The 27,225-nt window shown below is 42.7% G+C and overlaps 3 protein-coding genes across 6 annotated transcripts in view; 1 reads left to right on the forward strand and 2 right to left on the reverse strand.

Moving 5' to 3' along the window:
* Positions 1–42: 42 nt before the first annotated feature.
* On the reverse strand, positions 43–7,348 carry LOC306931497 (uncharacterized protein; the record flags this gene model as incomplete). Its single annotated transcript, XM_079512896.1, has 10 exons — positions 43–1,148; positions 1,310–1,436; positions 1,979–2,084; positions 2,441–2,551; positions 2,695–2,847; positions 5,009–5,393; positions 6,401–6,533; positions 6,825–6,945; positions 7,051–7,158; positions 7,271–7,348. 10 exons carry the CDS (start codon positions 7,346–7,348, stop codon positions 746–748), a joined length of 1,725 nt encoding a protein of 574 aa, XP_079369022.1. The 3' UTR covers positions 43–745.
* A 2,225-nt stretch (positions 7,349–9,573) lies between these two features.
* The window catches only part of cst3 (cystatin C (amyloid angiopathy and cerebral hemorrhage)), a 46,818-nt gene continuing 29,166 nt past the window's right edge, over positions 9,574–27,225 (reverse strand). The window contains exons 2-4 of one of the 2 annotated variants that reach the window (XM_079512041.1): positions 12,312–12,594; positions 10,119–10,229; positions 9,574–9,972 (exon numbers count right to left, since the gene is read on the reverse strand). In XM_079512041.1, the coding sequence (XP_079368167.1) occupies positions 9,880–9,972; positions 10,119–10,229; positions 12,312–12,512 (405 nt within the window). In that variant the 5' untranslated portion in view covers positions 12,513–12,594 and the 3' untranslated portion in view covers positions 9,574–9,879. Of the gene's footprint in view, positions 9,973–10,118; positions 10,230–12,311; positions 12,630–27,225 lie in introns of those variants that run through there. The other variant, XM_079512040.1, reaches the window with a different exon arrangement.
* ephx5 (epoxide hydrolase 5) lies at positions 12,768–21,904 on the forward strand. 3 transcript variants are annotated; one of them, XM_079512035.1, is made up of 10 exons: positions 12,768–12,893; positions 13,507–13,572; positions 14,108–14,324; positions 14,678–14,858; positions 15,234–15,443; positions 15,520–15,649; positions 16,793–17,004; positions 19,575–19,683; positions 20,343–20,468; positions 21,612–21,904. In XM_079512035.1, the coding sequence occupies exons 2-10, from the start codon at positions 13,550–13,552 to the stop codon at positions 21,811–21,813; spliced, it is 1,410 nt and encodes a 469-aa protein (XP_079368161.1). In that variant the 5' UTR covers positions 12,768–12,893; positions 13,507–13,549; the 3' UTR covers positions 21,814–21,904. The 3 variants fall into 3 exon arrangements, with proteins under 3 accessions (XP_079368161.1, XP_079368159.1, XP_079368160.1); XM_079512033.1 differs by lacking the exon at positions 12,768–12,893 and adding an exon at positions 13,246–13,384; XM_079512034.1 differs by lacking the exon at positions 12,768–12,893 and having other exon boundaries at positions 13,415–13,572.

Raw genomic sequence — 27,225 nt, forward strand, 5'->3', positions numbered from 1 at the left:
TTTCAGAAAACGTTTTATACCAATTCTGTCTTCGAATGCTATCTGAAGGCCACATGAACTTCCATATACTGTACAATGATTCCACTTTAAACTGAATGTTTATCAGTTATAAAATCACCATACCTCGGGGAATACAGCCTTAGAATCACATCAAATTAAATGCGGTAGGCAGTTTATCTGTATTATAAACATCAACATGAAACTGCCCTGTTGGGACCTCCATCTAGGATTACTGGAGTGTAGATTAGACATGATCAGAAACTTCATTTCCAGTGGGATATGAAGAGTACCGTTCATCCTTAAAATAACTTAGTTTGTTTGATGTTCAGGCCGATTGACGTAATTTAAGGACATAAAGCAGGGCTATCTATGGTAGGGTGATATGGATTAATCAAAAGTATAAAATAAGGTTTAAGTAATTAACACCAGGAAAACATCCCATACGAATCTACGATATAGTTTCATATGACAAATACTGAAAGTAGCAGATCAATGTCACGGTTTGGACTTTTAGATCTGATGAATCTGTAATTTGTTTTTTGGAAAGCTGTGTTTTCTACATTTGCCCAAAATAGGGACATCAAGGTCAATATGCTTAGTTTATGACTTTTATATGTTTTGATTGATTACTTTATCAGATTGCAGATTGTACAGAGGTACACAAAGCCATAGGGCTTGTTACCTTTGGGATCCTGCTGTAAACTTTACACTAAGTTCACGTTTGTAAGACTAGCGTGAACTAATTTCATAGACTGTTAAAAGCGAGCCATGCGGCCCTGTATGAGGGGTCTTCAGTAAAGCCCATGTTCTTAAAGAGCCTGAGGGACACTGTGTTCTCTTCCTCGATGAAGCAGTACACCGGGTGGCCCAAAGCATGCAGCTTCTTGGCCATGCTGCTGATGAGAACTTTGGCATATCCTTTGCCCCTGTGTCCTGGCAGGGTGTATAGCATGCCCATGGCACACGATGTGTACATCAAAATCCAGGCCACGGGCTGTTGGCTTTCTTCATCCAGCACACAGCACGAGGGCAAGTTTATAATCATTTCCTGGATCATCCCGACACTATCCTCGCCCTTCCCAAAAGTCCATGTCTTATTCACCAGGGTGATGTGGGATTCATCCAAGGAGCCTACTGAGACCTTTGAGCTGATGGGGAAAACAAAGAGTACATTCAACTTTCAAGACTGCAATTTTATTTGGTTTTGAAATAAATGGATGAAAAGGCGAGGCCTATTACTACACGGTAAAATCCTCAATGTTCATTTAATTCCGAGTGTAAAAGTGAACCCTGTTCATCAGATCTGTACCCGTCTGTTGGGAGAAGGAAGGACATGTCCTCAAGTGTCATCATGTGGCATACTGCTACTTTCCTCCCAGACACATTTTTCGCCAAAGCAACTTCCATGATTATCATCTCATGACAGAGATCTATTCCTGGAATGGGATTGAGTGAAAAAAAATTGTAATGTAAAGCATATATCATATTCACACAATGTATCATTTTATTCCCCATTATTACATATGCTTGCATCAGTATGTATGGTGTATATATAAAAATCACACCCGTGTGAAGTGAGGGGCGCTAATATATTAAAGTCTAAATGATAATAGGCGATGTAATGGTGTAAAACAGTGTCAAAACAAACATTAAATTCTCTTTATTGTTAATGGCATTTAATGTTTGTTATAGGGACAAGATTGTACATTTTCCCTTCATTGTCAAGGGCGTTTTTAAAACAAACATTGAACTAAAAACAAACATTAAACCTGTATATAGGAGGGGCCCCTCAACAATGTAAACAGGAATAGTTAAGTTAAAGTGTTTTTTCAGCACAGATGTTCTGATTAAGTAGGCTACTAAAACATGAACAGACCCTTATGCTTATTCAGCTCGAGCTATTTCATTTTCTAAAAATAAATCTATTGGGTGATATAATTTCATAGGACAACGGAAAGGAGCCAAAGTACATTCTTACCAAAGCAAAGGTATTTGGTCCAGTTAATCTGTGTCTTGCTCATGATTTCCTTTAGGGATGCTGCTTCTTTCGCAAAGATGAGTGTGACTTTAAAGAGGTCACCCCTCTGTAAAATGTATATAAGCAAACATGAGATACAGAGAGAAATGGATTAATATTTTCATATTTCATTGCTTCTATAGTGTTAATGATGTCTTACATCATTGTGTATATTATTGTGTGTCTTTAAATTGAATAGGGCCATAATGGAAACAAGCCCCATGGATTTTTGTGTTAACCTTTCATTGTAAAAGGATTCAATCAATCAAATGTAATTTTGGCTATCTTTTTTTTTAATTATTATTTATTTACCCAGGGAAGTAGCTGAGCACAGGTGCTCATTTTCAGCAACGCCCTGCACATAGAAACACACACACACACACACACACACACACACACACACACACACACACACATATTTACCTGTTCAAATTTTGGTTGGCAGACAATGACATTGAATTCTGGCCAGTGGTCCACTAGAAACTTGAATGAGTTGCACTGACCTCTGTTTTGGAGGATCACAGTACCATAAACCTTAGAAATGAAACAAATATTACATCAAGGCAATAGGCAGGATTCGTTTCTCCACTTATATGAAATATTAACATATTGTGAATTGATCAGTAGGCCTATAGGCTATGTTAATAATTGTTACTGTAAGTTATTTCAAGACACACCTGTTGTGAGTGAGGTAACAACATTTTCAACTGGGTCTCAACTATTTGTAGCTGCTGGTCTTTCAGTTCCATGTCAATCATCAATGTAGGATGCTTTCTGCCGATGATGCCATTCAACCATGCAGTGTGACATTCATGCAAGTCACCCAAGATCTTCAATAAATAAATTCACAATATACACAAGTATAGCCGCATTTTTTTAATCAAAGTAGCCTAGTTAGTTAACCAAACAGTAGCCTATACGTTTCACAACACAAAAAAGCTGCAAAACCCATCAATGTATGTTTTGTTTTTTTAATATTTTCAAAATTGTCTGTATTATTGTGTTTGTATGTAATTTATATTATCAACAGAGAGCGAGAGATTCAGGCTCTGAGCAAAACCAAATTCAAATCATAAACTACATAGGAATAACAGAGCCGTTGTGGTTTTGAACACTTGAAAAGGATCGAAGCTGGCAGTCATGCAAGAATAGCTATAGTATATAGCCTCCCTACCTAAATCTCCGCGATAGCAGCTTTGGCAGAACGTTACGCCGTGTTTTTCACTACTTCTATTCTAGCTTGTTTTGTTGTGAAAATCTACACGTAAGCTATTTGACATGCAGACAAATAATTCTCTCCCGAATCCCCGCCCCCTCTTGAGTTACGTTCAAGATCACTGTCGTTAACGTATGTTAAATAACTCGGACTGTTAATGTCACCGACACTGACTGTCTGACAGCAAAACACCTCATCATTGGCTCCTTTTGGATGTTGTTTTACTTTTGTACTTGATGTAGCCTAAGCCTACCCATTGTACCCTCTTGAGGATATGCAGAAAATAATTCACAGGAGCTAAATCATGATAGACTGGGTGGTAAATGGTGCATTTATATAGCGCCTTTATCCAAGGCGCTTTACATAGATTGTGCATTACATTCACCCATTCACACACACATTCATACACCGATTGCGGCGGAAGCCATGCAAGATACCAACCAGCACATCGGGAGCAATTTGGGGTTCAGTGTCTTGCCCAAGGACACTTCGACATGTAGCCAGGAGGAGCCGGGATTCGAACCGCCGACCCATGGATCATTGGACGACCTGCTCTACCTCTTGAGCCATTGCTATAGGAACAGCTTGGGAAATAAACATTTAGCCTATGTTGTTTTATGCCGAGTGTCAAAAGGCCTCAGAACATATAATATTATGTTACTTTTTTATCTCATTCTTAGCCTATAGGCCAATACTTGCTCCTATGTTTCAGACTTAGGCTACTGTTGTTCAGAATGAGAAGAATCGTCTTTATTGTTCACAGGTGTAGGTGTAAAACAGTGGGTGAAATTCGTTTTTGTGAAGCTCCATCATTCTTGATTGTTAATCCCAGAAAGAAGAGTTGGAGGACGGGGAATACAAATTAAAAGAAGAAGTCAAAAAGAGACAAGCTGTCACAGTCAGTTGGCATATGCAATGCACAACTGGCATTACAAATAGGCAGCAGGCTACAAGGTGGTGCACAACTGTGGTACTAACTGGCATTGCATTTTACACATAGATATCCAGCTACACCTGAATTTCCCCACAAATGTGTATGCAATATGCACCATTACAACTCAGAACAAATAAAATAATGAACAGCTTCATGAGGTCTTGATTTTTAAATTGGAATTGAATGGTCTTTTCTGCATTAAATGTAACTAGAGTGGTGCCTGTGAAAGTTGGAGATCCATGCTCCACCCGGCTATGCAATACCCGTTGTACCCGTGTCAGAGTACCCGTTCCACCCATCTGTCTGTCCCTTTTATGCCCATATATGGAGATTTCTGTATCTGTCTCTCTGTGTCCCTTTATTCCTATAGTTCTGTGTCAGGCATGCCCACATATGGAGTGTTGTGATGTCAGAACAGGACAGCTCCATATACAGTATGGACCATGGGCAGGGGCCCTGTCCAGAGCCCGGGCAGAGTCCTTTTGTGGCGGTTCTGGACAACCGTGGGTCCGACCGACTCGACACCTGTTGGGGTGTGGGACGTGTGTGTCGAATTGAAGTCGGTGGGGCGAACGGTTCTGGAGTTACGTGCATTACAGCCGTACACACGTACAGTACAGACAAGACGTGGTGCATTTATAGATAGATGAAAGTGAAATATAATCATAATATAATCAGCTCACTCACTGTAATCTTGGCTCCTTGTCCTTAATTACTATTGGATGTTTAATGATGGTGATATGATCTTAAATCTTAAATTTGCATTTGCTTCTTTAAATTAGGCTACCCTGGATACCCGTGTCAGTCTCAGTCCACAATGCGAAAAGCATCAGAAGTTAAATTCGAACCAAGCAGCCCTGTATGAGGGGTCTTCAACGAAGCCCATGCTTTTGAAGAGGTTGTTGGACATGGTGTTCTCCTCCTCTATGAAGGCGTACACTGGGTAGCCCAGAGCATGGAGTTTCCTGGCCATGTAGCTGATGAGGACCTTGGCATAACCTTTTCTTCTGTGTTCTGGCAATGTGTAGAGCATGCCCATGGCACAGTAATCATACATGAGCATCCAGGACACAGGCTGGCCCTGGTCATCCTCAATGCAGCAAGTAGGGAAGTGGGTGATGAGGTTTTGAATAGTCTTGTATCCTTTGTCATTCCCGCCAAACTTCCAGGTATTATTCACCAGCTCAATGTGGGAATCGTTTAGAGACGACAGCTTCAATTCTGCGCTGTTGGATCGGGGTACAATTTATTTGGCAAGGTAGGTTGCATAAAAAGTACATTTCAACTTGTCTCCACAAACACTATTCATCTGGAACAGATATACTGCACAAGATCATGCATGGTTTAATCTTCTTATTGAAAGTTTCTGATAATGGGAAATGCTGGGTCTTTTCACTCAGATCTCAAACTTTTGTCTTTAAAGGGCAGTATATTATAGTACTAGTAGCCTATATTTAGTATAGTGTGCTGTAGCCTACATACTGTAGTGTATAGTGTGCTGTAGCCTACATACTGTAGTGTAGTGTAGTGTAGTGTAGTGTAGTGTAGTGTAGTGTACAGTGTGTTGTAGCCTACATACTGTAGTGTACAGTGTGTTGTAGCCTATACACTGTAGTGTATAGTGTGTTGTAGCCTACACACAGTAGTGTACAGTGTGTTGTAGCCTACACACTGTAGTGTATAGTGTGCTGTAGCCTACATAGTGTAGTGTATAGTGTGCTGTAGCCTACATACTGTAGTGTATAGTCTGCTGTAGCCTACATACTGTAGTGTATAGTGTGCTGTAGCCTACGTAGTGTATAGTGTGCTGTAGCCTACATACTGTAGTGTATAGTGTGCTGTAGCCTACATACTGTAGTGTATAGTGTGCTGTAGCCTACATACTGTAGTGTATAGTGTGCTGTAGCCTACGTAGTGTATAGTGTGCTGTAGCCTACATAGTGTAGTGTATAGTGTGCTGTAGCCTACATACTGTAGTGTATAGTGTGCTGTAGCCTACATACTGTAGTGTATAGTGTGCTGTAGCCTACATACTGTAGTGTATAGTGTGCTGTAGCCTACATACTGTAGTGTATAGTGTGCTGTAGCCTACATACTGTAGTGTAGTGTATAGTGTGCTGTAGCCTACATACTGTAGTGTATAGTGTATAGTGTGCTGTAGCCTACACACTGTAGTGTAGTGTATAGTGTGCTGTAGCCTACATACTGTAGTGTATAGTGGGGGTAAGCCTACCTCTCCTGTGCCAACGGTGGTAGAAGTCTACAGTCTGGGAAATATACCAGATGTACCAAAGTAAAGCCTCTAGAGTTGATGTTTCTGGCTGAGGCCACTTCCTTTAACATGGAAGCGTGAGAAAAATCAAATCCTGTGTAACAAAACAGCGGGTTATGCTATTTAAGCATCATTTTGTTATTACTGTATCTCAAAACAATGGTGATAAAACGGTTATAGCTGATTTTCCAAGAGAACAACACCATATGGAAATTGCCTTGTACTGTTGCTAAATAGCTGAGTGAAGAGTTAATGTATTTTTGTTTAGGATGTTTAAATTATTCATATAGTTTTGCTAGGATATGTGCCAGTGAACTCATGCATGAAATCTCAATTTATTTCAACTGTAACCTGCAGTCGGTAGGCCTACTGGTTGCCTACTCACCTCCGATTAGGAAATAAGTGCTCCAGTCAATTACACTCTCATCAGTCAGCATTGCTCGCAGCACCTGCTCATCCATGCTATAGAATGATACCTTTTTCATGACATCTAAAGCCCTCTTGTTCTGTGGAGTAACCTTAATTTGTTATTGAGTTCAGGATACTATGGCAAATAATACTTGATCAAAGAATTCATAACAACTCAAGGATTCCTTAATAGCCTACCTTACCTTGGCATCAGGGCGGCAAATGATTACTTTAAAATCAGGCCACGTATCCACAACAACCTCCAATGTGCTCGGTTTATTTCTGTTCATACCAAACAAGAATCCATACACCTGTGCAAACACATGTTGTCATTGCCATGCCATATGCTTTGATCCTTCAGAAATGAATAGCGCTAAATAATTAACCCTCATATCACATGAATAAATAAAGTTGGTTGGTTACCTTTAAACTTTTAGGCAAATGTTTTTGCAAAAGTCGCTCAGCAATTTGTAGTTCATCTGAGGTTATTAGGACCTTCATGTTTGCGTGCTCTGGGATTATACTATAGCCTAGCCTACTACCTACTTCACTGACAGTCTGACAAATAGGCTATTCGCTATTTCGCTTGGCTTTGTCCATAAAGGTCGTGTTATAAGGTTAATGTTTAGACCGGACTTTTGACCTGCATTATCATCTGCAAGAAGACTGCAACATGGCCCGTCTGTCAGTGCATGGCATTCCCGTCTAAACTTTTTCAAGGGACGTCATATTTAGGCCTAGTAGTGTAGGCCTATAATTTAAACTGTAGGCATACCAGCTCTCCTGTCATGTCAGTAAAATTATAAAATAGGGGTCAGTAGGACATATTTCATGTGAAATAGGTGTATAGCCTATAGTATAGGCCTATACATACACGCATATCAGTTAGCCTGCTATTTGCCTTCATTGTTGACCAAGTTAGTGGCAGCGGTGGCCGAACGGATTGTGGAGCTTGATACCGGAAGGTCGCCAGTTCGAATCAGCGGTCCGACACGTTAAAATTACCACCGCTGAAGTGCCCTTGAACAAGGCATTGAACCAAAAAGGCAATATGAAGGCTGGCTAGTGGCTATGATAATTATAGGCCTATATAGCCTCGCATAGCAAGGCTTCATCTGCCTTTGCAATGCATACGCAGTGATAGTATCGCACCGCGAGGCCTATGAGCCAGATGCAGACTTCATTTGTTTTCCGAAACTATATGAGGCAGTTAGGGAGGAAGGTGTAGAAAGGCACATGCACTGGATAACACTGCTGAGGTCACAATCTGATTAAATTATTACCTTTTCCGGTCTAGTTAGTACTAGACCGGAAATGCATCCTGTCATCTGGAGGTGTCGATCTGAGAGCTTGTCTCACTTCAAGCTCTTGTCCCGGGCTCCCAATGCTCCCAATTCTACCTTCCAGGGAGTGGCCACAGGCCATCTGTGTAGCAAATGTGTATTGTGACTCTTGATACGAGTTGAATTTGTAGTTGGGCTGGTCACTACCTGTGGCCAGCTGGCTCCTGTGTGAGCCTGTATGCTATGCTGTGCGGTGCTGTACTCTGAAAGAAACAACATCGGAACATCTCTCATCTGCTGTCGTGCCGTGTCACAATTCTCTTCTGCTCTCCAGTTCTTGGTTAAGTCTCTGCAGTGTATAATGGTATGTACCAGATACCACAACGGTACAAGAGCATCAGTGTATAATGGTATGTACCAGATACCACAACGGTACAAGAGCATCAGTGCCAGGACAGAAAGGGTAACAGGTACGGTCGCACAGAAAGGATGCGGAGCAGTTTCTTTCCCCAGGCAATCAGACTTTTGAACTCTAGTCTCCCTATACTATAGGACATGTACTCGGGAGGCATTCCTATGTAAGAGAAGAGATGACATGAACTGTTTTTTAATGCTTTATATATGTTATAGCGCCACCAGGAGGCTGACTTTTGAAAAACACATTTTTTTTTATTACTCCTCCAGATTCTGTCCAAAAATCCCGCAAATCGTTACACACTATCTCTATAGTCATATGTTCAAGACGGATCTGTCCGATATTTCATATTCCATCCTAATTGGCTAACATTAATTGGCTTTCAGAGTTTGCAGGATTGGCCCGTTTTGAACAAAAAACCTCAAATCATGAACGCAGTGTGCAAATTACGTGAAATCTTTCAGACTTTCCTACTAGGCTGAGGAATATATCCCACCCTTTTCACATTGGCCCATTATAGCGCCACCAACAGGTGGATTTTTGCAAAACACATTTTTGGAACAAAGTACCTCAAATCATCCAATTGCCATCCAAGGCCTAAGAAGAAGACTAGTGAGCCACAATGATCTCGAGTCACAGCATCTTTGTAGCTAATACCAGAGCAGAAGTTATGCAGGAAACCAGGAACTCTTGTCTTGACACTGTGACACAACAAGATTCACTTCCTTTTTATACGCAAAAGCTAGCAAAGAAGATAGACAATTTATATACAGAACATTTCCAGTGAAATTAAGTGCACAGAATAGTGTTGGGTTAATTCTAGTTAATATGACAAGTTTCATAGACTGCTTTTATGCATGATATGTAATAGGTCTGTCTCAATTTCTCTAAGATAATGGGTATCCTTTTCAGAATAACTATCTTATCTTGAGACCTAGATCATTTAACAGACAGTGCAACAGTGCATGCATACATTTGAGGAAGTCAGTCTATAGTATACAGAATGTAGTAGTCCAGGACAACATTACTATGTTTTAAGTAATTTATTAACAAGTTAATCCTCTTACAGTGTTGCATAGTAATTTGAAATGTCCTTTTCTATTATCATAACTAGTGATTCATGCTAGCAACTAGCAAGCATTTTTCCTTTTTTGTCCTTTTCTATTATCATAACTAGTGATTCATGCTAGCAACTAGCAAGCATTTTTTTTTAAATGTTTTATTGTTTTTTTTCCATTTTAACCAAATGGCGAAGTAACATGAATTGACAGGGAAATGAAAGAGCATAATGTGGAAGTTATATCAGCGAAGAAGCTAATCTTGGAGATTATGGTTTAGATGACTGCTGTTGGCTGGCAGGATTGTTTGGTCAGCTTAATAGTGTTTGTCCATGGTTGACTCCACACAGTAAATTTGCACTCGTAAGGCTGTGTGGGGGGGAGAGATAGAAAGATGTTATTAGAATTTTAAAGTCTATATCCAAGTATAGAGAAGAAAAAAATAAGCTCACAGGCAAAAATCTGTAAATGTCTAGAAAGCTGCATAAATAGATATACGTAGATTTCACCCTTACCCGAGCCAGCTCCAAACTCTCATGGACCGCACACACCGCCTCTGTGCCGCCTTTCCTGCATGGGGTCTTTCCCAGTTCCACAGTGATCACATACTTCATGCCACTCACCACCTGAAAGAGAGGAGCAGCAGGTGAGATATAGATTCAGAACTGGTGGTGCAGGTTTATGCTCATAGTTATACTCAAACAAACACTCTGTGCTTTAGCTGCGGAACCCGGAAATAGTTAATGTGCTATACATGTTGTATTATTGCATAATAAAGCAAATAGCAGCATCAATGCTGATGTGTATCCAGGATTCAAACCCAGGGAAGGGACACTAAAGGAAAACATCTAGGCCTGACGTTGAAATAAAAAAAAAAGTCTTCTGAAAGAATATATATACAAAGATTTGTGCCGCATTTTCACGATTTTTCAAAAATAGCAGACCTACAAGCTCTACAGATCTACTGAGCTTGTAGATCTGCTATTTTTCAATAGCTAAAGTATAACGTAATGCTTAGTTAAAACACCAAAAGGGGTTCCCGCCCAGAATGGGTTAACCACTGTCCACTGGCCTAAGAGGGAATCTCCATGGGGAAGATATTAGGCTTTTGGTCTTCAAGCAGAGGCTCTGAGCCACTCTGGTACAGTGAGTAGGCCTATAGTGGTAATGATGATTGGACTTTCCTCAACAGTGCAAGGTCAAATGATTTTATGTTCAGCATGTTGTATAACTTTTTCCCCTCATTCCTAAATTAAAGAATAAAATAAGAATACAAGAACTCTCAGGGTATTTACTCAATACACAGCGTCCTGTGACTTTTGTTGTGGCAGATTTTATTTGTCAAGCTTGGGAAAGAAGACAGAGTACTCTGTATAAATCTGAGTTGTAATGTAATGAATTATGTAATGTAAACATGCTGTAAATGCCTGAATTGTGTAATGTAAACATGCTGTAAATGCAATTGTGAAATGGTGTCTTATAAACCCATGACGGTTGGGAACATTGTGTGCAGGACACGGAAATAAATAAACAATCATCATCATCATATGACTCACATGAGCTCCAAATTATGCAATATATGCCCATGAGCCAAAATGATCTGGTTCTCAGGGGTTGCTACTTGTTTTACATAGTTTAAATTATGAGTCTCGTAGATATTTGAGTCTCGTAGATGTATTTATCAATTGAAAATGTCAGAATCGATAAATAGGCTGAACAGGCCTTTTTTCAGTGGTGCAACCACTCCCTTACAGAGCTATGTGTGTGGGTAGCTGGCTGCTGGGTAGGAGCACGAAAACAGCATGGTTGTTTTTCACCACCTGTGCGCAACCACACGCACATATTAACTGTATATGCTTTCGGGTGTGCCAGTACAGTACAGTGACAGTACAGTACAGTAGAGGGTACAATCCGAAATGGTTGAGAAATGACAGAGTTACACGGTGCGGCGGTCCCTCTACTGAGTAGAGGGTCCGCCGCACCGTGTAAAGGCTCATACATCGTCTGGAATTTCGGTGGTGAGGTGACCACCGAACTACAACATGACGTCACGAGCCGCGGTGAAGAGCAAACCACCGCCACCGCTCCAGCCCTTCTCTATGTTTTTACTCACCACCGCTCAACGTTATTTCAGCTCCGGTGGTCACCTCACCACCGAAAGTCCAGACTATGAATAGGCCTTAACTCTGTCATTTCTCAACCATTTCGTACACGGGGCGGCACGCCGGAACCGACGCGTTCCTGGGGGTCTGGAACCACCCCCCCCCCCCCCCCCCCCCGGAAACCCCAACATGGAGTTGCACCACTCACTTCACACGGGTGTGATTTTTTATTTTGATTGATTGAAATATTTATTTTTTATTTAACAGTTTGCAGAATTACAGTACATTTCAAGCACAACTCAATACAAAGACTAGCCCCATATGTGCCCTCTCCCTACGCTCATTCTGTAGCTCCGCTACAGAATGAGCGTAGGGAGAGGGCACATATGGGGCTATACAAAGACTTAATTAACTGTGAGTGGACGACCCAATAAAGCATTACACTTGTTTACAAGAGGGTCCACCATGTTCAATTCCTATTGTGTTTATTACGACATGCTATACATTTGCTATCTGTAGCCTATCTAGGCTGCTTATTGCGGCTAAGATATCACGCACAGCCATCATAATAATAATAATTATTAATAATTCAAAAGGATCTCATACCTGTCTCTGAACACTAACCACATTGCGCACTTCGCTCATGTATGCGTCGTTGGATCCCAGGTTGTGTTGGAGAACAGCAAACCGCAAGGCCTTCTGGACCCCCTCTTCATTGACATCTGCGTCACTAAAGCCCCCCACCATTCCTGACATCCCAACGGCACAGATCGCCGCAAACACGGGCAAGACGAGCTTCCAAATCATGTTGTTTCCTCAAAGAAACCAATTCAAAGAAGTAAAAGCAAGTATCAAAACAAGTAAACGTCCCGGAGAGAGAGAGTACGACAGACTGAATGCGCTGTTGAACTTGTTTGTTATATAAAGAAATTACGAAACGTCACAGCCTTCTCTGTTTAGGGGTGGGACCATAGAGTATGGGTGGGACCACCACCGAGGATGGAGGAATTTAGGAAGCCAGTCATAACAACAACAAGTCACACGTTTGTTAGACTGGGATTAGTCTCGCGTTAACGGACTGTTGCCTGGCTACGCGAGAATAGACTGGGATCTATACGAGGAATCCTCTATCCCTATTTTTAAATCCCGTTTTAAAACACTTTTTTATTCCCAAGCTTTTACCACAGAGTGAGATATTTTTTATTTATTTTTTTGTTTTACTGTTTGTTTTGTTTTTCTCCACCCTGTTGTATATTTGTATCTCTATAATGTGTTTTTGACGATTTTGTGCACTTTTATTTGTGTTTTGTGTTATGTTATGTAAAGCACTTTGGTCAACTCTGTTGTTTTTAAATGTGCTCTATAAATAAAGTTGGATTGGATTGGAGGAATCCATTCACTTTGCAGGCCATAGATCCGGTCTAGAGCGGACACGGAAACAGTGTATAGATGTGCATGGAAATGACGTGGGTGTAGTAGGCGGGCTCTAGACCGGATCTGAGCACTGACCCGTAATTAGAAATCAGGCAAATTCTTCCACAGGTGACGTGAGGTAACATGTTTGTTTACGTTTTGTTTGCGCCATAGTTACGCACCGCAGGTATTCGTTTGACAGTTAGTAGGCCTACTAGTTCCTCCATTCCAAAGTACAGCACAGCCAGGCGGGCACCAAGGACAAGGTCCAGTGAATATTACATAATACCATACAGTAGTTTGCTGCTGTGCTTTCTTTCATCACGAACAGCGTTCTGGGTTGTGTGTGATATTGATTATTTTGAAACATTTTCACCTACTCTTCCAGCCCAGCCCAGGTGAGAAGTTATGAAGCCTCCGAGCATAACAACATGGAGAGACTTGTTATTTTTAAGTAAGTTTCCCGGTTTCCCTATTCACGCAAATCCGAATGAATCAATCCCTCAGATTATTTGCACATTATCTACACTAGCCTTGAAACATGACTGTCATGATTAGAAGTACGAGCAGTCATGTGAACCATGGCTATATCTACGCACAATCCCCCCCCCCCTCCCTTTCCCCTCACTGTATATGTTTCTTTTCCCTTTTTTACCTCCTTTATGATGAATTCCTGTTATGTTCTTTGTCTATACAGAAGTGTCTATTTGTACGTCTCTAAATGTTTTGATGAATTGAACAAGGTGGACACTCTTGTAAACCAGTGTAATGCTTAATTGGGTCGTCCACTCACAGTTAACAGTCTTTGTATTGAGTTTGTGTTTGAAATGTACTGTAATTCTGCAAACTGTTAATACATATTTCAATCAATCAAATCAATGAAAATCCGAATGAATCAATCCCTCAGATTATTTGCATATTATCTAACACACAACCACTGCATTGTTTCAGTGAAAGTTTCTTTCTCGTTGATTTAAAAAAAAATGTAGACAAGCTTTCTGCAACTTGGAGCCTGCTCAACAGCAAGTTGTAATAGGTTCAGCTGTGGCAGGTGGGCTGATCCTGGCATATAGTCTGCTGAACAAGAAAAGAGAAGTCAGAACCATCCCCGTTGGGGAAGGTTGGTGGGGAGCAGGCGAAAACCCCCAAATAGAAGATCATAAAATCTACTCATTTGAAGTGCAAACTTCAGATGATGAGATTACGGTAATTCAGTTTGTTGCATTTATATTTGATTATTTTTTATTAATCAATGAATTATGAATCAATGATGATTCATCATGCGTAGCATTCACATGCACTCACTGTTTTTTCCCCTTTTTTACCTCTTATGATTATTTCCTGTGTTTGACTATATAGATGTGTATATTTGTAGTCTCTAAAATGTTCTGATTAATTGAAAATGGTGGACCCTATTGTAAACAAGTGTAATGCTTTATGGTGTCGTCCACCGTTAACAGTTTTTGTATTGAGTTGTGCTTGAAATGTACTGTAATTCTGCAAACTGTTAATAAATACTTCAATCAATCAATCAATCACATGTATATTATTTTCTGTAGGACCTTCATGAACGTATTGACAGAACCCGCTACACAGATCCTTTGGAAAATGCCTGCTTCCAGTATGGCTTCAATTCCTCCTACCTCAAGAAAGTAGTTTCTTATTGGAGGAATCAGTTTGACTGGAAAAAACAGGTTGTGGTCCTTAACAAGTACCCACACTTCAAAACCAACATTGAAGGTAAGCCCTGGTTGACAACTGACCTGTTAACCCATTTTGGGCGGGAACCCCTGTTGGTGTTGCAAGCATTATGTTATACGTTAGCTATTGAAAAATAGCAGATCTACAAGCTCATATGAACTTGTAGGTCTGCTATTTTTGAAAAATCGTGAAAATGTGCCTCAAATCTTTGAATATATATTCTTTCAGAGTTTCAGTTTTTAACTCAAATCTTTGCTTCTGGGGGGTCCCTGGAACAACGTATTGAGAATATTGAGAACCACTGATATAGTTTTTCGACGTCAGGCCTAAATGGGTAAAGCCCTGATCGTATATAGGCTAATATCATATATCCTACTGTACATTTGTCACTTTCTCCTCATTGCTTTTCCTCAGGATTGGACATACATTTCATCCATGTTCGACCACCTCGAAGCGAGGGTCAGAGGGTTCTCCCTCTCATGCTTGTCCACGGCTGGCCTGGCTCATTTTTTGAGTTCTACAGGATTCTTCCCCTGCTGACGGATACCCAGGACGACCTGGCATTTGAGGTGATATGTCCATCCATCCCTGGCTATGGCTTTTCAGAGGCCCCTCACAAACAAGGTAATGTCAACAACATAGGTAGATTTAAGCAAGAACAAGGTCATATTCCTGGATTTGACCCCTTGTGTCTCCCCAGACTTTGACAGTCTTGCTGCTGCAAGAATCTTCCTGACACTGATGGAGCGTCTGGGTTTCTCACAGTTCTACCTGCAGGGTGGGGATTGGGGCTCCCTCATCACCACAAACATGGCGCAGATGAAGCCGCAGTAAGAATTGAGTCAAAACGAAAGTCCTGAATCTAATAATTGCATTGGAATTTGCTGTAGTCACTCATTCCAAACAGAACATTGTGACATTCTTAGTCATATTGTGAAACTTACAACACTAGGTTTGTTTTATAATGGGATTAATCTAGAGTTGAAATACCATCCAGTGATAGCCCATTCATCCAAATAGCATTTGCGTTCTGCTTGTATTGAACATTAAACTCACCAACATTGCAGCTGTAGGGCAAGGTTGAATTATCCTTTCAAACTGCAAAGCTTTTATTTCATATAAAAATCCACGGTAGACATGTTATGAGAATATGAGCTACTTTCTGTCAAGAAACTCTGTGCAGGTGATTCTTTTTCTAAGTGTTGGAAGCACTTGTTTTTATTGGCGGGTCGTGCTGCCACAAAACGGCCTGGCCAATCAGCAGCAGCTTCTAGCAGCTTCTAGCAGCAGCTTCTAGCTTCTAGCTGCTGCTGATTGGCCAGGCCGTTTTGTGGCCGGGCATCAAGTCTGCCTGAGAGTTCCCAGATGGGAGCAGGAGGGGGGAACCCAGTGTACTCTCTGCTGCCCCATCTGGCGGAGTCAGGTTAGCTGCCTCCTGCATTATGTGCAAATTCGAAAGGCGGTACAGGCGGTACAGGTGGTACGCAGGGCCGTTCAGTCACTTCGAGCGCTTCCAACACTTAGAAAAAGAATCACCTGCACAGAGTTTCTTGACAGAAAGTAGCTCATATTCTCATAATATGTCTACCGTGGATTTTTATATGAAATAAAAGCTTTGCAGATCCAAGTTTGCCCTACAGCTGCAACGTTGGTAAATTTAACGCTGTTTAATACAAGCAGATGATGCAGATCGCAAATGCAATTTGGATGAATGGGCTTGAATACTTGATGGTATTGCAACTCTAGATTCATCCTATTATAAAAACAATAGTGTTGCAAATTGCGGCTATTGTGAAACATTGCCTGCATCGTAAAAACAAAACATAGCAGAACCTATCCCCATTGTTGCACTGTAGGAGAGTCTGAATAGAGAATTACATCAAGCTTCACCATTGATCCACATTGATAAAACTGTCCTCCAAAACCTTATGTATTTCTAGTTTTATTACAGTCTACTCTTATTGTTTTTTTAGGTGTGTGAAAGGTCTCCATCTGAACATGATTTCTGCACAGAGAGGTTTCAAAATGCTCATGTCCATCCTGTTTGGCCGCTACGTGCCCTGTCTGGTGGGCTTAACTCGTGAAGACGTCCGTCGCCTGTTCCCTTTCATGGAGAAGAATGTCTATGAGATCCTGAGGGAAACAGGCTACTTTCATATACAGGCCACTAAGCCAGACACAGCTGGTGAGAACACCCACCAGAGTGAACTTTCTTTTTTATATATAATTTGTTTTATTCCACGATTTTGTAACCCATTTTTCACCCCTGTGTCAATTATCTAATGTGATCCTGGGCTCTACACACCCTCCGCCAACCTAGTCCCCATATGGGGGACATGGGGAGAGCAACGGACTTGAACTCATGCTTCCTTCATGCCTGAGTGTCCAAGTTGCTCCTTTACACCTGACAGGGGGGAGTTTCCCTGGTTGGATGTAGCGCGTGGAAGGAACACGTTATTCCAACCAGTTCCTTTCCCCTCCATCAGGCGCCCCGGCTGGCCAGGGGGAGGCAGTTTAGAGACCAGGATTACTGCATGTTTTTTGTGAGGGTACCTACCCTAGGGGACACGGGGAGAACATGTGAGGGTACCTACCCTAGGGGACACGGGGAGAACATGTGAGGGTACCTACCCTAGGGGACACGGGGAGAACATGTGAGGGTACCTACCCTAGGGGACACGGGGAGAACATGTGAGGGTACCTACCCTAGGGGACACGGGGAGAAGTGAGAACATTATGAACAAATGTAGGCAATCACCATAACTGTTCATTTAGTCAAAATAACTTCTATTTCATTGTTGAGCGCTTGGTAATGGCAGTTGTGATGGCAAATATACATCCAGTCGAGGTGAAGCTGATTCAAAATCAAGCTTATTTGTTGAATCAACAGCATAAAATGTTTTCTTCAATGTCTTTCTTGTCCCCAAAGCCAAAGAGGGCCTGCACCCTGAGCTAACTCTTTACGCTTCTGTGCTGTGCTAAAGCGCTCTAAAAAGAGGTCCCCCTCATACAGTATATTTTCCCAGTTTCTTTATAGTTTATACCTTTCTCTACCAAGCAATGCCCATGGCAGGGGTCCCATGGCAGGGGTCCCATGGCAGGGGTCCCATGAAGAAGAAAACACCCCTGCTAGAAGGCTTACAGTACATGCAACCAGTAAAGAGTTACCATAGAACAGCATGACAAAATGGAATAATGAAAGGCTTAAAACTAAAAAGTAAATAAAATAATACATGGTCATTTCATATTTCCTATTCTCCCTTACATTCATTAAAAGAGGGGTTAAAGTTTTTGATTAGAACGAGTAAAGATGGGAAATGGAGGGAGGGAGAGACACACAGACAGACAGACAGAGAGAGAGAGACAGACGGACACAGAGACAGACGGACACAGAGACAGACAGACAGAGAGAGACGGACACAGAGACAGACAGACAGACAGAGAGAGACAGACAGACAGACAGACAGACAGACAGACAGACGGACAGACAGACAGACAGACAGACGGACACAGAGACAGACAGACAGAGAGACGGACACAGAGACAGACAGACAGACAGAGAGACGGACACAGACAGACAGACAGACAGACAGACAAACAGACAGAGAGAGACGGACACAGAGACAGACAGACAGACAGACAGAGACGGACACAGAAACAGACAGACAGACAGAGACGGACACAGAGACAGACAGACAGAGAGAGACGGACACAGAGACAGACAGACAGAGAGAGACGGACACAGAAACAGACAGACAGACAGAGAGAGACGGACACAGAAACAGACAGACAGACAGACAGACAGACAGACAGAGAGAGACGGACACAGAGACAGACAGACAGACAGACAGACAGAGAGAGACGGACACAGAAACAGACAGACAGACAGAGAGACGGACACAGAAACAGACAGACAGACAGAGAGAGACGGACACAGAGACAGACAGACAGACAGACAGAGAGAGACGGACACAGAGACAGACAGACAGACGGAGAGAGACGGACACAGAGACAGACAGACAGACAGACAGAGAGAGACGGACACAGAAACAGACAGACAGACAGACAGAGAGAGACGGACACAGAAACAGACAGACAGACAGAGAGACGGACACAGAAACAGACAGACAGACAGACAGACAGACAGACAGAGAGAGACGGACACAGAGACAGACAGACAGACAGACAGACAGACAGAGAGAGACGGACACAGAGACAGACAGAGAGACGGAGAGAGACGGACACAGAGACAGACAGACAGACAGACAGAGAGAGACGGACACAGAAACAGACAGACAGACAGACAGACAGAGAGAGACGGACACAGAGACAGACAGGGTCTTGTGAAGTTGATGGTCATAATGACACGACTTCTCAGTTCTCACACACTCCTACTTCTTAGGTTCCTGTTTAGGACGGTGTTCAGCCCCAGTTTAAAAGCACAAGGGATAGTTGTATCGGATGCTGTGTATTGTTAATGTCCTTTTTGAGTGGTGTAAACCACTCCTACAACTGGCTTTGTTAGTCTGTCTGTCTGTCTGTCCGTGCTCAAAAAATTAGCACGGTTGCTATGGTCGCCCAGTTCACACGGGTGTGATTTCATTACGTCAGACATTACGTCAGACCACAGCTGATCAGTCTATATAAGACCTTACACCACTCAGTTCACACGGGTGTGATTTTTACAATGTTGTTTAGTTTTCATTTGTTGACTTGAGTACATCACTCTTATTGTCACTTTAATCATGTATACAGGCTGTGGAGTGAATGACTCTCCTGTTGGCTTGGCGGCCTACATTCTGGAAAAGTTCTCTACCTGGACTGACCTCAAGAATAGAAACCTGGAGGATGGAGGATTGGAGAGGTAGAAAGACACTGCTCTATGTACTGTATAATATTACGTGGAAGAGACGTGCATAATCTATTTTAGTATCGCATTGTGTTGCTATATTTTCATGTCAAAACAATCTTGATAATAGAGGGTATGCGCATGCATAAAGTGAGTGAGTTTAAGGTTGTTTAATAGAATCAGATATGACTTTTATGTTTGGATGTATGGACTTAGTGTCAAGGCAAGAAAGTAGTTTTTTTGCCACTCAGACATTCCCGCATAACTTCCTGGTATGATGATGTCACGTGCATACCTGAAAATAATAAACACATTGGAAATAATAAACACATTGAAAATGTAATTCATATACTAGTAAGCATAGCTTTTTATTGCAAGGAAGAAGAATACTGTAGTTTCTCTCATGCACCGTGGTCATTGCTGGTAGTACAGTGAGGCGGGAACCCCTTTTGGTGTTAGCATTATGTTATGCTTTAGCTATTGAAAAATAGCAGATCTACAAGCTCATAGCGCGCCACCGAGTGGCGCGCTACGAGCTTGTAGGTCTGCTATTTTTGAAAAACTGAACGACTGACATAGAAACATAGCTTTTTCAGAAAACTGTCAGGATGTAGAAGACATTTTTAGAATCTGATCTCAGGTCAAAATGGGTTAACTTGATTTTCTTTCTGCAGGAAGTTCAGCCTGGATGATCTTTTGACCAACGTCATGATCTACTGGACCACGGGCTCCATGGTGTCCTCCATGCGCTTCTACAAAGAGAACCTGAAGACTAACATTGAAGACAGAGTGGATTCAAGGTGCCTATATTCAGACCAAACTGGACAGGCCACTACTTGGCCTCACTCCACGAACCCACTTCACCCCTGCCCATTTTGATAGGCTGGAATGGCTTTAGGGTTGACGACAGAGTACAGCATCTTGCAATGGGTCTGGTGCACAAGATTCACTACACCAAGATAATTACCCATGTACCTGTCTAAATACTTCCTTAACCCATTTTGACCTGAGATCAGATTCTAAAAAAATCTTCTAAATCCTGACAGTTTTCTGAAAAAGCTATGTTTCTATGTCAGTCGTTCTTCGATTTTTCAAAAATAGCAGACCTACAAGCTCGTAGCGCGCCACTCGGTGGCACGCTATGAGCTTGTAGATCTGCTATTTTTCAATAGTTAAAGCATAACATAATGCTAACACCAAAAGGGGTTCCCGCCCCAAAATGGGTTAATGTCAAAGTCCACACTCTACACCAGAGGGAGTTCAACAAACCACATGCAACCCAGATTTGGCTCAAACAAGGGATTAAATACATTTTGCTCCTATGCCACTAAAATGTAGAATGCCCTACCAACAGCCATTAAGACATGTGAGTCCCTTCTGGAGATCCCCCCACCCCTTTGTCCCCATACTGTAGTAACTGTACATGTTTTTCCCCTTTTACTTTCTTTATATGATTTCCTGTCTTATAGAAATGTATATCTTTAAATGTTATGATCATTTGAAAAATGGTGGATCCTGTTGTAAACAAGTCTTAGTGCTTTATCATGGTTTGGTTTAGTCCACCAGTTTAGCAGTTTCTTTGTGCTTTCATTTGAAATGTACCCATTGTACATACTGGGAAATTAAAATTTCAATCAATTCTACAATGGTTACCTCAGTTTTGTTAACCCATTTTGGGCGGGAACCCCTTTTGGTGTTAGCATTATGTTATGCTTTAGCTATTGAAAAATAGCAGATCTACAAGCTCATAGCGTGCCACCGAGTGGCACGCTACGAGCTTGTAGGTCTGCTATTTTTGAAAAATCGAAGAACGACTGACATAGAAACATAGCTTTTTCAGAAAACTGTCAGGATGTAGAAGACATTTTTAGAATCTGATCTCAGGTCAAAATGTTAAATAATGGCATTTGCAGAAAGACTAATGGCTTTGTTTCCTTTCTTAGGACTGGGATATTTGTTCCCACAGGACTGGCCGCCTTCCCCGAGGAGTTGATGCACTGTCCTCGTTCATGGGCAGAAATGAGGTACCGGAACATCTGCTCCTACTCGTACTTGTCCAGAGGAGGACACTTTGCTGCCTTTGAGGAGCCACAACTGCTGGCTAATGACTTAGTCCAGTTTGTTAAGAAAGTGGAAAAGTTATAATTTTTTTTTTACAACTAACGAATGCATGCGAACCCATGTAATCGTGCTACATTGCTTTTGAAGTGCTGCACATAAAATTTGAATTGAATACTAAAAATTGTGTGGTTTCTGTCATGTCTGTCACATGAATGACGTGATGATGAAGGACGTCTGAGTCAATGTTGAGTTTACAGCAACAGGATGGATAATGGATTTGCTGATATTCAAAACACTGAACAGACCACCTTTTACACAAGCACTGTTCAGGAGCAATTGAGGTAAATTTGAAAAACACCTGCATAAAATTCATCACCTTTTGTTATAATACAAATAAATTACAAAACCAATTGCCCTCCGGGACAAATAAAGTTTGGTTATAAATAATCACAGGTTAAGAGTTGGCCCAAGAGTTCCAAAACGTTGAATGCCTAAAACAAAATACATGGATGCACCTGGGACTTATCCTCATTGATGTATCCCAAGGTCATCTGGGTTTCGGGTCTCCCAACATCATACCCCTCACTCAGGTGACCCAGCCGGGGTGATCAAGTCCCGACTTACGTCCCAGTAGCTACCCTCGATCAGTCCCATTAGGGAAAAACCAGGGCCACACAATCCGTTCCTCCTGAACTACTCTGCTGGGACTGGGAGGTACCATTCTGGCGCGTGGAAGGACTAGGCTCTGTGGGCTGACTCCTGTCCGGGCCCCTCCTACGTCTCACCAGGTCCACTCCTGCTCTCACCAGGTCCAGCCCCTGTGCGTTGCACCAGACTCCCAGCACCAGGCACTTTATTCAGGAATGGTGGATTCTCGAGCCGCAACGGTTACGCAGGCTCCACCTTGCCCTTGGTGGTGCCGCAGGCTCCGCTTGAGGCTTGAATGGCCCTCCTAAAGGCCTCACCGTGAACTCAAGCCCTAAAGTCAATACCAGTGCCTTCATGTTGATATGGTACAACTCTGGGCAGGACAGCTAAATGGTAAATGGTGCATTTATATAGCGCCTTTATCCAAGGCGCTTTACATAGATTGTGCATTACATTCACCCATTCACACACACACATTCATACACCGATTGCGGCGGAAGCCATGCAAGGTACCAACCAGCACATCGGGAGCAATTTGGGGTTCAGTGTCTTGCCCAAGGACACTTCGACATGTAGACAGGAGGAGCCGGGATTCGAACCGCCGACCCATGGATCATTGGACGACCTGCTCTACCTCTTGAGCCACAGTCGCCCCAGCCCCAGCTAGTAACAGAAGTATAGGGGTACCAGCAGTGCTGTAATCTTAGCTTTCCCCCCCCCCAGAGTCCATCATTATTCCCTGTGTGACATGGTGCGTCGCCGTGGTCAATGGACACAATGGTTAACAGAACATATGTTTTAAAACAACAACTTTGGTACGGCATACTACTTAAATTCTATACTGTAGAACAAACCACTGGGTACCAGGCTGAGGGAAAAGCACTTTCAGCTGCTGTATCAACGTATCTAACTCCACTGACCCCTTCCTTCAGTCCATGTCTGCTGTATCAACGTATCTAACTCCACTGACCCCTTCCTTCAGTCCATGTAACTCCACTGACCCCTTCCTTCAGTCCATGTAACTCCACTGACCCCTTCCTTCAGTCCATGTAACTCCACTGACCCCTTCCTTCAGTCCATGTAACTCCACTGACCCCTTCCTTCAGTCCATGTAACTCCACTGACCCCTTCCTTCAGTCCATGTAACTCCACTGACCCCTTCCTTCAGTCCATGTAACTCCACTGACCCCTTCCTTCAGTCCATGTAACTCCACTGACCCCTTCCTTCAGTCCATGTCTGCTGTATCAACGTATCTAACTCCACTGACCCCTTCCTTCAGTCCATGTCTGCTGAGAACACTGTTTACCACTCATCATATCATATCATATATCATATCATATATCATCATACTATAATAAAGCCAACGTCTGTCTGAATGTCTGTCTGTTTGTCTGTCTGTCTGTCTGTCTGCATGTGTGTTACTGTGACTGCCGTATCTCCTCACTGCCTGCACCAATCGCTCCCACTTTTCACACAGGCATTAACCATAATAATATGGAGGTCTTAACGAAGCCTTTTTTCCCAATTTAACAAATTATAAATTAATAATGAATTTATTAGTGAATAAAAAATGCGAAAACGCACCCAGGGCGCAGTACCCCCTGCGGCCACAGGGGGTACTGTATTTCAAGTATTTCACAACGGGTAAGGGCTAGTACAGAATAAACATCTGTATGAGGTTCAGGGCATTTAGCAGTTTTTATATAAACGCACCACGTTCCTCCCGAGGAGGCAAATACCACATCTCTTCTTCAGACCAGACTCAAAACACAAACACACAATATGATTAACATGTTTTTTCTTTTAGATCTACAGGATTCTTCCCCTGTTGATTAGACACCCAGGATGAACTGACATTTCAGGTGACATACCCATCCATCCCTGGCCTCTATTCTCACAGGCTCCTCATATACAAGGTAAGTGTGAATCTGAGGACTTCAGTGTCCCCTTCTGTGAACTCAGTGCTGTTCTAGTTGCATACTGATAGGGTTTGAATCAGTTATCATATGTCCTTGTCAACACGCGATGCGAAAGGCTGTCCTCTAAATGTAAATAAATAAATGGTGCATTTTTGTCTCCACCAGGCCGAAGGCATGGGAGAGAGTATGTTTTGCACTCCGTCCGTCCGTGTGTGTGTGTGTCCGTCCGTCCTTCCGTCTGTGAACAGCTAATCTCCGGCACCGTTAACCCGGTCGATGCCACACACTCCCTGGATGCCAACGATGAAACTCTGCCCCAAAATGTCCATAACGGCCTGTTATAGCGCCACCAGGAGGCCGCTTTGTGCAAAACAAGTTTTTGGACAGTACACCTACAGATTTTGTCCAAACATCACGCAAATTGGTACACAGTCTGTCTAGAGCCATTCAACGAAACCGGTCTTTCAGATTTCTCAGACTCCATCCTGATTGGCTAAGATTGGCTTCCAAAGTGCGCAGGAGTGCTCAGTTTCAAACAAAATGCTGCAAATCATGAACACATCGTGTGATTTCCGTGAAATTGTGCACGCACATTCCCACTAGGCCGAGGAAGAAATGCCACATGAACATTTTCAACTCAGCCTCATGGTGGCGCTATAAGTGGCCGAAAAGTGTTTTTACCTCTAACTGCAAGGATCTGTGGATAACTTTGTATGCCAACTCCCTAGAGGCCAAGGAAAAACCTTTGCCTGGAATTTTTCACATCTGCTCTTTATAGCGCCACCAGGAGGCCGACATATGTAAAACATATTTTCTAATATTACTCCTTCAGATTTTATCCAAATTTCACGCAAATCGGTACACATGCTCTTCATAGTCATGTGATCAAGACGGGTTTGTTTGATTTCTCATAATCCACCCTCATTGGCTACGATTGGCTTCTAAACTTTTCAGGAGTAGCCCGCTTTGTATCCGTTTTGTACAAATCGCCACAACTACTCAACGCAGCATCCGATTGTGGTGAAACTATGCATGCATATTCCCACTAGGCTTTGGAAGAAATGCCACTTGACAGTTTTCAAATCAGCCTCATGGTGGCACTACAACAGGCCAAGCCGCGTCACACACGTGACGTTTATATTGCTCCTAAACATTTTGCCAAACATCACACACACACTCCTATCCTCCTGGTGGAGACCTGTGCCCAGAAGGGCACTTTTTCTAGTTATCTATGCTTTACAGAGATTGTGCATTACATTCACCCATTCACACACACATTCACACACCGATGGCGGCAGAAACCATGCAAGGCACCAACCAGCACATCAGGAGCAATTAGGGGTTCAGTGTCTTGCTCAAGGACACTTCGACACTAACTCTGGGGGAGCCCGGGTTAGAACTGGCAACCTTGCGGTTACCATCCAGCCACTCTACCCCTGAGCCACTGCCGCTCCTCTGTTTTAATTGGATGTGAAAGGTACTTTGGATGTACCCGGACTTCCTCTTGCACAAACATGGCATGAAGAGGTGGCTCAATGCAGAAATTGTAAATCTAATCTCTTGGAATTTGCATGAGTCCCTTGTTTTTCCAAACAGAACATTCTTAGTCATTATGGTGAAACACTATCAGGCCGGGGCACGGTGGCACAGTTGGTAGTGCTGTCGCCTCACAGCTAGAAGGTCCTGGGTTCGATTCCCGCTCGGGTCGCTGTGGGTGCTGGCGGCGTGTTTCCTCCTCCGCGTCATCAGTGCCCATACCCGAGGCGGGGTTGGCGAAAGGGCCTTTCTGTGTGGAGTTTGCATGTTCTGTGTCCCCTAGGGTATGTACCCTCACAAAAAAACATGCAGTAATCCTGGTCTCTAAACTGCCTCCCTCTGGCCAGCCGGGGCGCCTGATGGAGGGGAAAGGAACTGGTTGGAATAACGTGTTCCTTCCACGCGCTACGTCCAACCAGGGAAACTCCCCCTGGCAGGTGTAAAGGAGCAACTTGGACACTCAGGCATGAAGGAAGCATGAGTTCAAGTCCGTTGCTCTCCCCATGTCCCCCATATATTGGGACTAGGTTGGCGGAGGGTGTGTAGAGCCCAGGATCACATTAGATAATTGACACAGGGGTGAACTAGAAAAAGTGCCCTTCTGGGCACAGGTCTCCACCAGGAGGATAGGATTGTGTGTGATGTTTGGCAAAATGTTTAGGAGTAATATAAACATGTTTATTTGTTTTTGTGTGTGTGTGTGTGTGTGTGTGTGTGTGTGTGTGACGCGACTTGGCCTGTTGTAGCGCCACCATGAGGCTGATTTGAAAACTGTCAAGTGGCATTTCTTCCTCAGCCTAGTAGTGGGAATAGGCATGCACAGTTTCACCGCAATCGGACGCTGCGTTGAGGAGTTGTGGCGATTTGTACAAAACGGGCTACTCCTGAAAACTTTAGAAGCCAATCGTAGCCAATCAGGATGGATAATTATGAGAAATCAAACAAATGTTTACATGACTATGGAGAGCATGTGTACCGATTTGCGTGACATTTGGATAAAATCTGAAGGAGTAATATTAGAAAATGTGTTTTACATATGTCGGCCTCCTGGTGGCGCTATAAAGAGCAGATGTGAAAAATTCCAGGCAAAGGTTTTTCCTTGGCCTCTAGGGAGTGTGCATACATGGTTTTACACAGATCGGTGCAGTTTTAGGTAAAAACACAAATCTGCCAGTTATAGCGCCACCATGAGGCTGAGTTGAAAATATTCAAGCGGGATTTCTTCCTCCTAGTGGGAATGTGCGTGCAAAATTTCACGGAAATTACACCAGCATTTTGTTTGAAACGGAGCACTCCTGCAAACTTTGGAAGCCAATCTGAAAGACCCATTTCGTTGAATGGCTCTAGAGAGACTGTGTACCAATTTGACAAAATGGGTTACAAAATCGTGGG

This window comes from Electrona antarctica, assembly GCF_951216825.1.
Source record: "Electrona antarctica genome assembly, chromosome: 10".
Lineage (NCBI taxonomy): Eukaryota > Metazoa > Chordata > Actinopteri > Myctophiformes > Myctophidae > Electrona > Electrona antarctica.